The sequence below is a fragment of the Nematolebias whitei genome, chromosome 7 (genome assembly GCF_014905685.2).
Source record: "Nematolebias whitei isolate Nwh7 chromosome 7, NemWhi1, whole genome shotgun sequence".
Lineage (NCBI taxonomy): Eukaryota > Metazoa > Chordata > Actinopteri > Cyprinodontiformes > Rivulidae > Nematolebias > Nematolebias whitei.
The window spans coordinates 36,677,898-36,696,340 of NC_056504.1; the positions used below are offsets into that span (position 1 = coordinate 36,677,898).

Sequence of the window (18,443 nt, forward strand, 5' to 3'; positions counted from 1 at the left end):
GGATGGATGGATGGATGGATGGATGGATGGATGGATGGATGGATGGAAAAACTTGTTACAAATGAATTATTTTGTTTGTTGATCATATGAATTTCCTTTGAAAATTGTAAACAAAAGCTAACCATAAATGAGTGATTTATTTTTAACAATTACAACTTTTATGTCATATTGTTGTAAACAAGAAAGAATTATCCCATCCAAAGCTGTGCATGATGTTCAAAAAGCTGAATGAAAACAGCTTTAAACACTGAAAAAATCCTCTCCAGTTATGTAAAAAGTTTGTTCATTAGCTTTGTGGGTTAGTAGCTGAGTCACTGATTCCCACTGAGCAGTAACTGATTGTGTGAACTTTGGATTTAAAATTTATCCCGTAACCATTACAAATAAAATTGAAATCAAAATGTTTCATAAATCGATAAAAAGAACCAAAAGGGTTACATGTTCTTGCTCATTTTTGCAACACAAAATTTGTTTGTTTTTTGGTTAATTATCCATTAATCTGGGTTGACTTCCTAAACCATGACATTTTCAGTCAAATAATGAAAGGAATTAAGTGGAGCTGAGTAGGCGCTTTACTTGAATAATCAAAGTATAAAGTGCTTCTTAACCAAATCTGCTGAAAAGATCAGAAGTAGTTCAAGGAAATGAGAAGAGGGTGCTGTAAAAGTTGAATCTTTTATTCATCACTCCCAGCAGAGCTGTTGAGAATGAGATAATTGCACCATATGTAGCCAGAGTGCTTTAAAAAAATGCACTTTTCCCTTCAGAAAGTTTATTAATTCTCTGTGGCTATATGTAAATGCTCAATGTTAATTTTTCAAGTGTCTGTATTTCCAGGAAATGAACGTTAGTGGAAGTGCTTTGCTATCTGGGCTGCAGTGTTTGCTGTTGTGAAACTAAAGTGTGTTACTCTGTCTGCACTTCTGACTTTCTACAGGGAACCATGCAGAGAAGAAGGCTTTGTTAGGCAAACACTGACTTTTCCTATTTGACAGCAGCTCTGATCAGACATGTTACACACTGTTGGAGAGGAAGTATCAATAAAAACATCAGGGGAACACATAAAAAGTGACCTATACATCAGATATAAATGATAATAATACACTGAGTGAGACCAGAGATTACAAGACAGCCCACAGAGATCAGTGGAGCCCATTCAGGGGTACTTATATTACACAGAGCAGGTACAAGTACCTGATAAAAATCCATTTTAAACTAAATTGCATGTTTTGTTTTTTTAAGTCCAACCTTTAACTGAGGCCAAATATTCTTCTGTGCCAAAAAAAAGTTTTATCAAATGATGTGCAGATTTTGAAGACGTAAAAAAATACATTAATTAGACTCTGAAGGAGGTTTGGAAATGTCTTGGAAAGATGGCAGTGAGGTATTTGACTCAAATATTCAATGGCATATTTGAGGGTGAAAAAATGCCTGAGGAATGGAGAAGAAGTGTGCTGGTGCCCATTTTTAAGAACAAGGGAGATGTACAGAGTTCTAGCAACTACAGGGGAATTAAGTTGATGAGCCACACAATGAAGATCTGGGAGAGAGTTGTGGAAGCAAGACTTAGACAAGAGGTGACTGTGAGCAGCAGTATGGTTTCATGTCAAGAAAGAGCACCACATATGCCATCTTTGCTTTGAGGATGCTGATGGAGAAGTACAGAGAGGGTCAGAAAGAACTCCTTTGTGTCTTTGTGGATTTACCGACTAATAGATGAGGTCAGGCAGGAATCCCATCCCCATGGACTATGATGTTTACAGATGACATTGTGATCTGTGGTGAGATCAAGGAACAAGTGGAAGATAACTTAGAGAGATGGATGTATGTACTCGAAAGAAGAGGAATGAAAGTCATCTCTAGCAAGCCAGAGTACATGTGTGTGAATGAGAGGAAGGAAGGTTGAGAAGCATTAAGTGTAGCACCACTGGACTGAGGAACAGCTTCTACTCAGAAGCTGTTAGACTCATCCATCCATCCATCCATTTTCTTTACCCGTTTATTCCATTTTGGGTCATGGGGGTCGCTGGTGCCCATGTCCAGCAATCACTGTGCGAGGGGCGGGGTACACCCTGGACGGGTCGCAAGTCCATCACAGGGCCACATAGAGACAAACGAGACAAACAACCATTCACTCTCTCACTCACACCTAGGGACAATTTAGAGTTACCAATCAGCCTAACATGCATGTTTTTGGTCTGTGGGAGGAAACCGGAGTACCCAGAGAAAACCCACGCATGCACGGAGAGAACATGCAAACTCCACCCAGAAGGCCCCTGGACCGGGGTTTGAACCAGGGACCTGTTCGCTGAGAGGCAGCAGCTCTACCAGTTGCGCCACCGTGCTGCCCGCTGTTAGACTCATGAATTCCTAATCAGGATTATCACTGTGAGAGGAAAAGAAATCACTGTAATGCCACTTGATTGATGTGCTGCTGACTATCCATGCTGCTGATTTATATCATGCTGCTGATTTATTTCATGCAGCTGATTTATTTCATGCTGCTGTGTTCATTCATACTCATCTGCTCACACAGACTCATGTTCGTGCTGCTGTTGTTCAGTGAATTGTTTTTGCACTATTGTGTTTAAAGTATTTCTTAGTTCACATCTTAGATCTTATTACTGTTTTTCTTCACAGTTTATACTTTTGTTGGATGTAACTGGAACCCTGTGTACAAATTTAATTCCATCACATTTACCACATATGATGCGAATGACAATAAAGGACCTTGGCCTTGACCTTGGAACAGTGAGGCTACAAGGAGCAGAGGTCACAAAGGTGCAGGACTTCAAGTACTTGGGGTTCGCTGTCCAGCAAAATGGGGAATGTGGGAAAATAGAGAGTTGAAAAAAAGAGTCCTGTAACATTTGTAGGAATACCCAGAGATACGGACTGAAGAGAACAGACTCCAAGACTCGATAAGTTTTACAGTGTTTATTTATATTTACAAAGTGATTAATGTCATAAAATGCGCACAGGGAAGGACTGGAACCCTGAGGAGTAAGCAGACAAGTTAATACAATATCTGATGGAGTGATAATGTTAATGCTTGTCTTCCTTACAGTAGGGATTGGAGTCAGGATTGGAGTCAGGACTGGAGTCAGGATTGGAGTCAGTCTTGGAGACAGACGATCCAATGGTCCAGGGCGAGGAAGGAAGACATCTGGGTAAAGTTTCTAGCTGGAGGCAGGCAAGTGGTAGGAAGGTGAAGAGTCAACAGAGAAGGCACAGTAGAGCTTAATGTCCACAGAGGAAATCCCGGAAACAGGTGGGGGGCAGAGGTAACCCATTGGCAGGTAATGCTCCATCTCTGACTGCATGTCCGCTGCAGCCTTTTATACTCCTGCAGCTCATCAAGGCGCTGGTCTACAGGTGTGGCTGATTGGTGCTCTCTTGTGGAAGCTGGCAGAGCAGAAGTCCCACGAGTCCAGGCAGGGATGGAGTGGATGGAGAAAAGTTTCAGGAGTGATTTGTGACTAAAGGGTGTCAGTAAAGGTCAAAGGAAAAATTTACAAGCCAGTGGTGAGACCAGCTATGTTGTATGGTCTGGAGACTGCGGCACTGACAAAAAGACAGGAGAAAGAACTGGAAGTGGCAGAAATGAAAAAGTTGAGGTTCTCCTTAGGGGTGACAAGGATAGATAAGATTAGGAATGAGATCATCAGAGGTACAGCACAGGTTGAACAACTGGGAGATAAAGTTAGAGCAGCCAGACTGAGATGGTTTGGACATGTCCAGAGGAGGGACAGTGGGTATACTGGTAGAAGGATGTTAGAAATGCAGCTGCCAGGAAAAAGACAAAGAGGTGGTATATGGATGCTGTTAGAGAAGACATGGAGGCAGTTGGAGTGAGGACAGAGGACAGAGTGAGATGGAGGAGGATGACTCGCTGTGGCGACCCCTGAAGAGGGAAAAGCTGAAAGAAGAAGACAAATACGAAGATGAAGAAGGAGAAGAAGAATTTTGATTTAAAATGTTTTAAATGGTAAAGTAAAATGAAAATAAATAAAAATAACGTCCAGTTTTGCTTCATATTTTACAGGTCTCTTGTAAATGAGTCCTCGTGACTCAATTCATTCATTCAACCTTTTTTTTTTTTCAATGAGACTAACCTGTATAAATAAAGGTTGAATGAACATTCATATGGCATTGCAGTTTATGTGTTACACAAAGCCACTTTTTTTTTACATTAATTAAATATTTCAATAAAAACTGCAACAGCTTATGCTCCAATTAAGTGACCACAGACTCAGATAGAACAAAAAATAAACAAGGGTTTTATTTGAATTACAATATGCAAGTTAATCTAAAGCATGACTAATTGAAATTATTAAATGTGAGATTAGTCTTAAAAGATATTGGGACACATAAGAAATTGTCTTAATTGTTACTTTTAATTTAATTTAATTTTTTGCTCTTCGTCTGGACTGCTTTAATGCTCTTTACTCAGGTATTAATAAAAACTCCTTTCATCGTCTCCAGTGGTTCACACTGCAGCAGCCAGATTCATTATCGAGTCTAAAAGCCCCAAACATCATCCTTCTGCACTGGCTCCTTATTAGATTTCTCATTGATTTTTAAATCTTCTCACTGCTTAAATTCAAAACCTTAAATGACCTTGTTTCGAAATACCGGTATGCATTTCTTGACCTTTTAGGTTATGTACCATTTAATCCTTTTAGATCCATGACAATATGCTGTCAAATCTCCTTTAAAATGATCTTAAAACTGGCATTTGTGTAAATATTTGTGAAATGTTTGTTTGTTTCGCTGGTGATTTCATTCTGAGCATGTTTCGTCAGAAGTTTTACCTGCTTCTAACTGTGCTCTAATTATTGCCCACTAAATGTAAGACACTGACTAATCTTAAGTACGATACACAACCCTAGGTGAAGCATTTAAGGAGAACTAATATCAGCAATTTAAGATTGCTTAAATTACCTTTAATTAAGATAGGGAGAGTTAATGGTCAATTATATATATATATATATATATATATATAGTGTGTGTGTATATATATACACTGTAATTCTTTTTTGTCATTAGGTTATCCTTTTCTAACAATGTAACTTACTCATTTAATGAAATAAGGATGAGAGACTGCAACAAAGCCAAGATTCAACTTGTCTGCTGGCCTCCTTAGATAGAGAACTTTACTAATTGGCTTTTATGTATGTGAATGTTTCTGTAAAGTGCCCTGAGACAACTTTGTTGTGATTTGGCGCTATATAAATAAACTGAATTGCATTGAATTGAATCTTGCATCTCAATTCCAGTTTTTGCCAAAAAAACAAACAAAAACAAAACATTTAACGAAATAATTTACTGAGAATTTAAAAATTCACTGTGTTTTCAGAGATAGGAGAATATGTGCTAAAGTTCAGCTGCATGCTTAGAACTGCAAACATTTCTCATTCTTATATCTTTATGTCTGCATTGACATTATCACGTGTGCTTTCCATTATTTTCATTTAATGCTAACTTTTGATTTCACCAGAGTATCTTTCGGTCTGGCACATTATCATATTCTTACCCATTTTTTTCTAATTCAAACGTGCAAAATGAAATTGCAATTTGAAGTCCTGGTTTTGAACTCAAATCAAAAGGTCAGCCATCCCTCAAAGAGAGGATATTCAAAATGAAAACATCAGCCCTGAAGCTAATCCCATTTGATTCTCTCTGTTGAAATCAAACAAGTGTCATCATTTCCTTTGTGCTCCCGTCTGACGGCAGCCCGTCGAGGGAACATTAGTTAGCAGTGGCAGGTTATTTGCTCAGTTCGATGCATCTGCTCTGGTATCTGCAAAAGGTGGCGGTGTCACGCGTCTCTGTTTTCTGCTCTGACAGAAGCCTGTATAACATGCCAACTGAGACTTTTCAGTGCATGATTTAAAACATGTGTCCTTCCCTTTCTGTTTACAGTGATAACATACTGGTGTTGGATATCTACTTTGAAGCACTGAACTATGAAACCATAGAACAAAAGAAAGCCTACGAGCTGGCAGGGCTTCTCGGTAAGAAAATGGCTGTGACGTTTGTCTTCTTTGTTTTGGGGAATAGATATTATGCAGTATGCAGCATGACAGATGCTTTTATCCAAAGTGACAGGAGCACAAGCACTTGTGTTTTTATAAAAGGTGTTCAGGTCCCTGAAGACACAAAGCTGCCTCTTTATTCTATTGTTGCTTGTCAGCAGCAGAATTACAAACATCTGTGTTTCCTGTTGCATTCCTCTACTTTCTCATGTTGCTATTAAAAGCATGAACATAACGCACTGAAATGGTTACATCTTTTTATTTGCGTTCTTGTTTTTCAGGTGATATTGGAGGCCAGATGGGTCTCTTCATTGGGGCAAGCATCCTCACTGTTCTTGAGCTCTTTGATTATCTGTATGAGGTAAAATGTCTCCCATCTAACTCTTAAATGCAGAAAATGACCTTAACGTTTGCCACATTTGCATTGTCAAACATGTACAGATGTTGTATGGTCCAACATTTTGCAAATATTGAGCTAACCTATAATTTAATAGTAGCTGAGAGTCATCCCCAACCCATTCTCTAAGCGCTAACAGTTTTGTTGGGTCTCACAGTATCACATGAGATTATGCATGATGTCATTTACAAGTTTTGATCAAAACAGTTATAATTCTGTCCCTTCTTATAAGATGATTTTAGTTTAAAGCTCAGCCATGAAAGGCAATATTCATTCCTTCAAGTTTATTTTCTTATTTAATGCTGTCATGCATACTCATTATGGCAAACATGAAAAGCACTCTTTCTCCCAGAATCCTGCAGTCTTATGCTGCACAGCACAATTATTCTTAAACAGCAGCAGCAACCCCGGTTGCCTGATCCCTATGAATGTGTTATAATTTACATTAGTCAGGATGTGTAAGTACCACTTTACCATGAGGCTCCCTTTATAGATGGCTAATAAATAGTTTATATATACATTATTAGTTCCTCTATAAACACTTTATAAATCATTAATAATTGTTTATTATGCATTAATTAAGGGTGAGAGAGCCAAAACTGACCAGTTTCTTGCCAAATAGTGAGCCAAATCTCTATTTCATCTAGCGTTGTTATATTAAACATTTCAGATTAAGTCACTACCTTGTAAACACAATAAGCATTTGTAAACCTATTTTTTTAGTATATAATATTGTCCTTTATCACTGCATTGTAAGTATCTACAACTAATATTATATCCTAAAACATTTAGGTTTACAAACGCTTATTGTTCTTACAAGGTAGTACCTTAATCTGAAATGTTTAATATAACAACTCTAGATAGGTGAACAGATTTGGTTCACTATTTGGCAAGCAACTGGTCAGTTTTGTCTCTGTCACCCTTAATTAATGTATAATAAGCAGTTATTAATGATTTATAAAGTGTTTATAGAGGAATTAATAACATATCTGTAAACTATTTATTAGCATCTATAAGGGGAGCCTTGTGGTAAAGTGGTACCGATGTGTCTGTCTGGGCTGTATGCTTCTTCTGAGCTTTAGCTTTTGTGAGTAGTGCTGACTGGAGGGGGTTTCAATTAGAGATATGAGTTTATGAGCTGAACAGAGTGAAAAGAAGCTTATTTCTAAGTATAGGCTCGACAGCGAAACAGATTTATGCACATTTAGTCAATCTATTTTACATTCTGGCTAGCCTGCTTCATGTATGTGGGCTTGGGTTATGAAACCCGAAAGAAGTAGAGAATATCTTGTCAGGAACCAGGAGCAGCAGCAGTAAAATGGTCCTTTGTCTGCTTTCAGGTGATCAAGTACAAGCTGTGCAGATGCATGAAGAAGAAACACAAAGGCCGCAGTAACAACGACCGGGGAGCTGTGCTGAGCCTGGATGATGTGAAACACCATGTCAGTAGTCTGCTACCTTGAGTACCTTGAATGTGTCAGACTGCACCGCTTTGACAGGAGCAAAGTCTTTTCTTCTTTGTCTTTGCTGGACTCACTTGGTCAGGGTGGTGCTGGTGAGGGGAGCAAAGACACAAGAGAGAACAGAGTGAGATGGAGGAAGGGGAATTTAGAGGCCCGACAGTAAAATGGGGAGAAATGACTGGGATGAGGAGGAGAGAAAAGAGGAGAGTGGAAAGTGGTTTGAACTTAATCAAAGCAGCAGGACAGGCCAGAATAAAAAGCTTTGGAAGGTGTGAAGCCTACTTAAATCTGAGAGTGAATGAAACCAGTCTGCTTTAATTCGAAGTCAGCATGCAGGCGAAGCAAAAGGGAATGGTTTGTTCCTCCTGACTCACTTAGCAGTCTTCTTTTTGCATTACTTTTCAGCGTTTTCCTCCCAGTCTAGCTTGTTGCTCATGTCATATTTAATAGCACATGCATACAAATTTTTCAATATTTTCTCCCTGTTTACAAGATTGTTTTCTCTCTCTTTCAACGCCAATCACTTCTTAGCTTCGTCTTCATGTTTCTTTCTGCTTATATTACATTTGTCTTTCTCACCGTTCCTTTTTTCTCTCAGGCTCCCTGCGAGAATCTTCTTACGCCATCAACATATCCTGGGAACATGCTACCTCACCATCCGGCCCAGGGCAACTTTGAAGACTTCACTTGTTGAGCAGAACCTTGCAAAGCAGCAAAGTGCGCGTTATGCAACCAAAGCCAACCACTAAGACAGCAAGGACTATCTGACGCTCAGACGCTCAGAGACTGATGCTAAATCTAACAAAAGCACTTTTTACTTAAAGACTAAAACCTAAATAAATAAATGAGACGTAATTTTCACCCAAGGCCAAGTGAAGAGAAAGCTCTGAATATTGAAAAATATATATATATATTTTAATTTTAGGAGAGCATTTCATGCAGCACTCAAAGCTGTGTTTTCTCTGGAATACTGCCGCAAAAGGACGAAACTCGTGGAGACACGTTGCCAACATGGAACTCTCCTGTAAACGACAAAAAAATTATAATAATAACATGAAGATGTACATTCATCCCACCGTACAGAGCTGGGCAGACAACGAAACCCCCATGCCTTTATATAACACAGCAACCCATGATGAATTCACGCAGCGCCTGCACATGTGACAATACTCATGACGCTTACTCAACTTTACATGTAGCAACGTGTGTGCCCGCCGCGACCACTCATACAGCGACAACCGTGTGGTCAGTTTTGAGAATGTATTTCTGTTCACGGTGAGCGCAATCGAGCGTTAAGGGGGGAAACTTTCAGAGGAAGCTGCGAGGTAAGCGGTGCTGGTAGAGATGCAACATCTACCATTCAACAGTGTGCTGGTGAAAATTTCAGGTTTCATCATCATGTAAATGCATGCTCGTATTTGTCCAGTGCATGTTCTTTTTTTTTTTTCCTTTGGTTTCTACTTCGGATTGATTTCTGTCTTTCTATGAAAATATACATAAATATATATATGAACATTTACATTATAATTACCAAGTTTGCCTCAGCGAAAAGCAGGTAAAGGAAGATGATGCATCTCATATAATCATGTGTGTGTGCATGTGTGTGTGTGTTTGTGTGTGCGGTTTGACTGTGACCATTAGTGCCCAACCAGGTGAGTGTTTGTTGCAGATGGATGAGATTTGCCTAGTTTCATTTTGCATCTTGTTTCATTTTCACGCGTGACCGATAAGTCAAATCTTTACTTCATTTACTCTTGAGTTGAGGTGAGGTCATGATGTTTGTTTGTTTGTTTCTCCTGGAGAGTGGATTGATGATCCTGTGGGGCTGTTAAAAACATTTCTGTATCTGTATTCTAGTTGCAAAAGTCTTATCGAAGCACAATACTGTGAGTATGTATAGGTGAAATAAAAGAAATGTACTATTCTTCTTGATATATTGTCATACTATTAATATTGTGTTTTTGTTTGACTTCTTATGAAATTTACTCAGTATTGCCTGATAATCCTGTCTCCTTTCTTCAGGTTATAGGATTGTCTATTTAGTTATGAAAGCATTAATAAAACGTAACAATGGTTTTAGAAAATGATTTGTCTTGTGGGGTTTCTTTGTACGTTTTTAGGCGGTGGAATGTGCACAAAGATGCAACACAATTAATTTTTCAGCACCGAACAGAGTGCGAATGCTTGTTTTTATTTGCGAGTAGCTCTCGGAAAATTTGATAAGGCATCTTTTCATGCACTTCACTATCTGTTTTCTCTAATCAACATGTAATCTTCAGTTTTGCCTTGCATAACATTTTCTCAGAATTAAATTTGCATCAAGAAAAGAGTTTGGGGCAGGAGTGTGGAATTAAGCAAGATATTGCTTATCGCTGTTAACCTTTTTTTTGTTGTTGGTGCAGTTAAAAGGATCCAACCCACACAGGTGTTGTGTTTTTTTCCGCTCATGTTCTTGAAACACAATTACACTTTCAGCAGATAGATGACAAAAGGATGGATGAGAAATATCCTGCTCAGCCGATTCAATTTTAATCAAGATTGTCAATCAGCTAGCAGCCAAACATTTTGGGTGATTTCGCTCGTTTTCGGCTGGTACTGCTAACTGCTGCTCCGTGATGCACAACTTTGAATATTAGACACAGAAATCATGTTTGTCACTTGCTCTGATGCGCATCGGTCCATTTCTACTCGGCGTCAGGGGTCATTCGAAGATGAGAATTTTACCTTGTTTTTGCCTTATCAAATTTTCATATCATCTTTGAGTGGGAAAGTTGTTCATCAAACATGAGCATGCATTCATTTTTCATTATTTCCAAGGAGAACCCTCAGCTGGAAACCATGCATTAATATACAAACTTTAAGCTCCAGTTAAACATACATCTAATGAAGAATTTCCTGTTTAAAGTATCTGATATGTGAACTTTCCCCATTGTTTTATTTTTTTCTCTTGTGCCTACTAAGAAGACAAATTAATGAAGAAATAAAGATTAAAACTCTTCTTTTTCAACTGCCATTTGTGTCTTTGTCTACGTGACAGTCTGAATTTGAGAAAATTGGAACGAGGCTCAGAATACAGGAGAGCTGCCTGCCAGTGACAGGAATCCTGCAGGAGATGCTTGCTGCATCCTGATAAGCCTCCATGGGCAAAGCAGGGGGGATTCTGTGTGGGAGGTGGTGGTTACACCAGCAGGGGTTCAGACAAACTAAAAATCTTAACAAAAATGAGAGATTATAATGACTTTCCTGCAGTTTCGAGGGTATTAATTGCTCAGATTTCTGTGTTAGCAGGTCCTAAAATCCTGGCAAGCATCACTCCTTCCTGATGGATGTTAAAATCATTATGTGCCCTCGATGGCTCCCAGACAGAGAGATCAAAGATAACTGATCCCTCCCTGCCCTCACCTTGCTGGCTGACGCTCAGCCAGTCTGCGGACAGTACAACAAGCAGATGCTCCTGTAATGGAATCCATCCCAAATGGTCTGCCCTTTTTAAAATGCTGGAACATCCTCAGTTTATCACAATGAGCAGCTGGTAGTGATTTACGGAGGGGGGTGCTTTTTATGCAGGAAATCTCCAATGTTTGTACGTTAATGAAACGTGTTGTGTTTCTGTTTTCACCCATATCTGACAATTTAATCTTGCTGTGTGCTTTCACTGAACTGACTCGCGCACAAATTAGAGGCAATTCCCTCTTAATCCTTTTATTTCATCTTATTATCAGCTGTGATACAGATATTATACCCCAGACGTGCAATCCCACAGTGAGGCAAGCAAGCTTTGTTTTGTTATTCTCGATTTGATTGTACTCCTAAAGTCGGCAGATGAAAAATTATCTTTACTGTTTCATTTGTTTGTTTCATGTTTTTCCATCGCTAGTGTTTTGTTTTCACTTTTTTTTCTGTTTCATAACTGAGACTTTGGCTTAATAATATACCTGAAAATGTTCACAAACTTACAACTTACTTACAGCAACAATTAGGCTAGTAAAAAGGACCTAACGTCTCTGCTTTTATTTCATGAATGTATCAATAATCATATGTTATTATGAAACTGATTGTTAACATGCTTTACTTCTTACACTGGTTAAAAACTTAATATAAGCATAGAATTGTTGGATTTCAATTATTCTGACCCAAAATAGCCGCTTCGCCCCTGTGATCCTTCATGTGCACTGGGCTATTTTAGATTTCTGCCCACTGGTGACTGTACAGTACAGAAAGGAATGTTTGATCCGACTCGGCTCTCCAGCTTGTTTCCATCCCTGCAGCTCTGTCTGTGTGACGGATCAGTCACATTTCTGGCATAAATTTATCCTGTCAGATCTTTCAGCGCAATTAGAGTGCTCAGCCGTTTGTCATAGATAAGGCCATGGCAGCTCCTCTGGGCTCCACTTTACATTCAGTTCATTAAGAGGATTAATTATTGTCATGCAGTCAAGTTTGATACTGAAAAGATGCTGTATTAGCCTTCAAACTTGGGCATGCCTCATTTGGCGTTTCATTTGTTTAAAGTATGACTCTATATTTAATTATTTATTATTAAACCTGTTTGGCAGCCTATGTAAAGCCCTGAACAGAGTGCAGACCAGCAGTAAACCACATTGCTCCTACCCCTCATCCATCGTGCACACTCACACAGGCCCTTTCTGATCAAACAGAGAAGATGCAAACAGATGTTTTGCACTGCTGTTTCTCCATACTAAATGTGGAAAGTAATGGCATCTAAGTTTACAAAGACTTTGTTGTGATCCTGTTGCAAGAACACAGCTGGTCTTTCTTGGTGTTACAGTATAACATGGGGGCACTTATGATGTTCAACATCGTTTCTCTGCCTACGTTGTCTGAGCAAACATCACAGCATGAATTCAAAGATGACCACGTGTCAAATGAACATCGTACCCAGACTGAGGTGCTGTGCATGTGATTCAAATCACCTCTCAAACGTAGAAGGAGACAGCTTATTAATGTATGAAGCCCTGCTGTGATGAAAGGGAAATCCAGTGTTTGACATGTGTGATAGCTGTAAACATTCAGGGGACAGTTATGTGACTTTAGCTTTAAGAGAAGAAGAAAAAAAAGAATTGCTGCAGAACTTTCTACTTTGTTGCTTTGGTCTTTTTTCCATTACAGGATTTCTTACATCTTTTCTGACTAAACATGACTGATCTGCAAAGATGTTTTGGGAAGGTGCAAAATGTCAACTTCTGTGTGAATAAATAGATGTTTTTTGTTTTTTTTTTCCAGCAGAAGATTGCATTGTGACAAAGTGAGCAGTGTTACTCACATTTCCTGTCAGTGACAATGACAAACCCTGGACATGAAAATATTTTTCATTTCAAAATGTTCACGGTTGGACTCGAGTGATCTCCAGCTTTGTCTTTGTGCATGCGTTGGGTTTACTGTCAGTCCACTGGCAGTAAACATGAACTCATTAAAAACAGCGGTGAAAAACGGCCTGCTCGTGTCCTTGGGTTCTGTTATTTTTAGGTTGTTCATCAATAATTCTGCACAGTGAAGATGACTAAAGAGAGAAGCCACTTCAGAAGGACACTAGCAACAAACCCAAACACGCAGAAGAGGTTATAATAAGACAAAAGGGTTCTGGTGGTGGTCTCTGTATAGTAAATCTTAACGTCATCAAGTTTTGTGTTGCACAAAGTGACAAAAGACATTGACGCAGCCCAAAAGGATCTGTGGTGAATTGTCTGAATTGAATGGAAAACCTTGAAGAATTTGTTTCAAAGGTAGATTAGGTTTTAAATTAAATATAAATTGTATTTGGGGCACTAGTTTATGTGTTTTCCTTTAATGCAGAAGAGTATGTATAACCTTTCAAGTATACGCTCCCTCCTTGTTTCTCTGTATAAGAGCTACAGACTTTGTTTGGTTTGGTTTTAATTCATTTTTCTGTCCTTGGGAGACAAACGCCTTTACAAATCTGTGAGAAATCACCTTCTATTTTTTATGGTTAAAACCCAGACTGACATTTCTTTTTAGTTTTCACATACAACAATTTCCAGTGGGATCAATAAAGTTCTATCTTATCTTATCTTATAATTCACTTTCACTGTTAGCATTAAACTCATTGGTTTACAGGCACCAAGTATTACAATTATGTCATTTAACAACAATTTCAAAAATGGACACAGACACATTTTGGAGTAACAAACCCATCCATCCATCCATTATCTTTACCCGTTTATTCCATTTTGGGTCACGGGGGTCGCTGGTGCCCATGTCCAGCAATCACTGTGCGAGGGGCGGGGTACACCCTGGACGGGTCGCAAGTCCATCACAGGGCCACATAGAGACAAACGAGACAAACAACCATTCACTCACTCACACCTAGGGACAATTTAGAGTTACCAATCAGCCTAACATGCATGTTTTTGGACTGTGGGAGGAAACCGGAGTACCTGGAGAAAACCCACGCATGCACGGAGAGAACATGCAAACTCCACCCAGAAAGGCCCCTGGACCGGGGTTTGAACCAAGGACCTGCTCGCTGAGAGGCAGCAGCTCTACCAGTTGCGCCACCGTGCTGCCCTGAGTAACAAACCCTCATTTACAAAACAAAACTTAAAAATAATGCAAGTAAAATAATAATATGTCAAAACCCTAAAGTTCTTGATATAAATTGTAAATACACTATATGCACAAGTAGTTCAAATAGATGAACTTCCACCTTATTTCTTAAGGCTGGCCACTCATATCATCACAGTCCCTGTGACCCACATCTTCAATCTCTCCATAAGACAAAACTCCATCCCAGATGGTTGGAAAACAGCCTTTGTTCTTCCTTTGCTGAAGGGAGGTGACCCCACCTCACTGAACAACTATCGACCAATCTCTAAACTCTGCATTTTAGCCAAGGTTCTAGAAAAACTGATAAACTCTCAAATCAAAAATTACCTGGACTGATTTAACATCTTACCTCCACATCAATCTGGTTTCAGGAAACAACACAGCACAACCACTGCTTCACTGAAGGTTCTTAATGACTTTGTTGAAGCACTGGATGCTAAAGATTATTGTGCTGCACTTTTCTTAGACCTGTCTAAAGCTTTTGACACTGTGGATCATAACATCTTGTGTCATAAACTCTCAGAAATCGGTTTCTCAGATCACACCATTGGTTGGTTCTCTATCTTTCAGACCGGAAGCAATGTGTTCAACATAATGGTGCTTCCTCCAGTTATTTAACAGTCAACAATGGTGTACCACAAGGCTCAGTCTTAGGACCCACCCTCTTTACAATCTACATACATAATGTAGGTAAAAACATCCCTAATGCATCCATACATTTCTATGCTGATGACACAGTTGTTTATTGTCGAGCTAAAACAGTTGATAAGGCTTTTCAGCTTTTGAAATCTGCATTCAACTACATCCAGACAGATTTGTTCCGCCTCAAACTTGTCCTAAATGCCGACAAAACCAAAGGGATGCTTTTTTCAAATAGAAAGTTGGTCCCAGCAGTTCTTCCTCCGATTTTATCCTCAAATGGTGTCCCGATTGAGTTTGTTGATTCCATAAATATTTGGGTATCTTGGTTGAATCGCATCTCTCTTTTAAGCTCCATGTGGAAAACTTGGTAAAGAAACTGAAAGTTAAACTGGGTTTCTTTTTCAGAAACAGATCCTGTATAACTCTGAATACTAGGAAACGCCTTGTATCTGTGACTTTCCTTCCCTCCATTGATTACGGTGACATTATTTACATGAACGCTCCTACAAGCACCCTGCAGATGTTGGATGCTGTCTATCATGGTGCACTAAGATTCATAACTGGCTGTGATAATCGTACCCACCACTGCACCCTGTATTCACTGGTTAACTGGACGTCATTAACTTCACGCAGACTCTCTCACTGGTACATTTTCATCTTTAAATCACTTCTTGGTCTGCTGCCTTCATACATCTCCTCCTACATGTCTCTGCGTGAGTGCAGCTACGGCGTGCGCTCTCAGGACATTATTACCTGCAGTGTTCCCTCAGTGAGGACTGAACTAGGCAAGAGGGCCTTCTCATACTCCGCTCCTGTTTCCTGGAATACCTTACAAGAACATTTGAAGCTCTCGACCTTGACCTCTCTTAAGTAGCTTTAGAAATCTGTTGGACTCCTGGCAGGGACCAATGCAGACATGTTCCTGTTTTTAGTTTTCTACATTCGCCTTAGAATCTAGCTGGGTTTTTTGTTTTTTTTTGCTACCTTTTTTTAGCCATCCTATTTGTTTAAAAAAAAAAACTGGAGCATGACTTTTTATAACTGTTTATTGTTGTTGCTGTTGTCCATTGTTGTCATCATTCTTTGTTGAAATCAGGTTTCTCTTGTAAATGAGTCCTCGAGGGTCAATGGGATTTACCTGTCTAAATAAAGGCCGAATGAAAAAAACAACAACATTTATATTGATTTGTCTTGTGATTTTATTAGTTATTTTGCATGTTTACTTTGTTAGAGTTGTTGTGTTGGCATTGAAACGTTATTTTGAAGTTATTTTAAAAAATTTTTTACTCATTTCCTGCATTAATCTTGTTAAGAGCTGTTTGACCTTCAAACCTGTGCATTAACACATCTGAGAGTGCTCACATAAAACTGGGAAAATTGAAAAGGCATGGCTCCACCTGACACACAAACATGCATTTGTGAAAAAAGCCATCTTTCATCTCCGATGACATTTGGAAAATTAAACAGTGTAAATGGACAAAATAAGCAAAGAATCATTTTAAGTTGCCGAGTAACGAAGAGAGCATAAATCAAAGAAATCCCTAAATCCATGACAGAGGAATAAACAAATAAATAAATAAAGTACAATAAATCACAGAGCAGCAAACTGTGGCAAACAATACACAATTTATTAATGAAAAAGTAATCATTGTATTAATTTATAATTAAACATCTCATTAGTTTCAGTCTTACACTGAATACATTAAATTTTATAAGCAATAATAGAAATTTATAATTGACTTGGAATGATCATGATAAAATCTGTGATGGTGTAAAAAATTTTCTTTTAGTAGAGTATTTTTAGTGCAATAACTCAGCTACAGTCTCATGCTTGGCATTTATAGTTTTCAATGCATGTAGTTCCTTAATCTTTTTATTAATGGATTATAATTTACCTATATATTATTACAAAATTCCAGGTTTGTTTTTACTTTTTGCTGTGTGTAGTACTGTCCAAGCCCTTTTTTATTCCCTGATAAATTTGGCAGATTTTCTTGTTTAAAATGTTCTTATGCAATAGTTTTGTTTTTTAAGGGTTTTCTGAAGATCTTGAACTTTTCTTTGAACACTAACATATTTTTTACTTTATTTATTATTTAACATTTTTGGTAGAATGAGATAGGGGCCTGCTGAATTTCTACTGAAAACAAGCCAGTTAATCATTGGCACCAAATTATTTATTGACCATTCATATTTAGTATCTTGGGCATGAAGCTAATAATAAAATCGTTTTAAACATGACAAAAATGGATGGCTCTTATGAGTAAATAATAAATAAATAAAGGGGATTTTATGTACACGTAAACCTTTTTTTTTTTTTTTCACATTACGCCATTACCACCAATCAACAGCAGGAGGCGCTGTGGCATCTTAAACGCCTTTCTTTGCATGTTCTCGCGTTAGCTCCGTACCTCCTTCCGCGGCGGCGGCGACATTCAGAGAGGAGATGGCGGCCAGAGGGGGCTTTCAGACAACGCCGACGGGTGGTGGCGGTGGAGCAATGGGACCTGGACCACCAGTACCGGTTGCAGGACCAGGTATGGGGCCCGGTACCCCCTCTGGAAGAATGGGACCGTCGTCGGCCACGCAGAACCACATGTACCGCTCTCCGATGCCCGGGCCTGGATACCCGGTGAGCTATCGCTCCATCTTTTGCTGCTGACTCGTTAGCCTGTCCGCTAGAACAAAGCCTCCCACTGCTGCTTTGTCACAAGCGGCTAATGTTATCCTCTGTCTTTCCGTGCCGACTAAATTTAACACAAACTGTCGGGCTGCTCAAAAAGAGGCGAGCCTTTTCAAACTTTCTTTTTCACTGCTCTCTTTAGTGGGTTCCTTGTTTAAATGTAGCTAAATCTCCCGCCTGCTAACGTTAAAGTTAGTTTGCAAGTCCCAGCAGCCAGTTAGCTTAGCTTGCTAACTCCGCTACTGCTGCTGTGTTTCGGTAAGTATTTTTCAACAGAAACCCATCGAGAGGGCTCAGACTTTTTACATAAAGTTTAAAGACATAAAATAAACTGATCAATGTTTAAACATGCTAGTCTGTTTGGAGTGAGCTTTTCTATAATCGGCAGAAAAGTCAAGTCTACTTTTGAATGGACAGCCTAGCTGAGCATTAAGCAGTAGCCTTAATTTTTTTAATTTATTTATTCAACTATTGAACATACAGAACAATCCAGTAACCTTAATTTAAAGGCAGTTTCTCAAAAGATAAAGCATGAGCATGAAAAAACTAGAGTCAAACAAAAATTAAATAGCTTTGCTTCTGTGTGGCATATATATATATATATATATATATATATATATATATATATATATATA

At 38.8% G+C, this 18,443-nt stretch overlaps 2 protein-coding genes across 2 annotated transcripts in view; both read left to right on the forward strand.

Moving 5' to 3' along the window:
• The window catches only part of LOC119412798 (acid-sensing ion channel 1B), a 67,085-nt gene extending 58,060 nt beyond the window's left edge, over nt 1-9,025 (forward strand). The window contains exons 6-9 of the mRNA XM_037679833.1: nt 5,926-6,017; nt 6,320-6,399; nt 7,776-7,877; nt 8,497-9,025. Of these exons, the coding sequence (XP_037535761.1) occupies nt 5,926-6,017; nt 6,320-6,399; nt 7,776-7,877; nt 8,497-8,592 (370 nt within the window). The 3' untranslated portion in view covers nt 8,593-9,025. The remainder of the gene's footprint in view (nt 1-5,925; nt 6,018-6,319; nt 6,400-7,775; nt 7,878-8,496) is intronic.
• An 8,521-nt stretch (nt 9,026-17,546) lies between these two features.
• Nucleotides 17,547-18,443, forward strand: part of smarcd1 (SWI/SNF related, matrix associated, actin dependent regulator of chromatin, subfamily d, member 1) — a 13,458-nt gene continuing 12,561 nt past the window's right edge. The window contains exon 1 of the mRNA XM_037679834.1: nt 17,547-17,757. Within this exon, the coding sequence (XP_037535762.1) occupies nt 17,572-17,757 (186 nt within the window). The 5' untranslated portion in view covers nt 17,547-17,571. The remainder of the gene's footprint in view (nt 17,758-18,443) is intronic.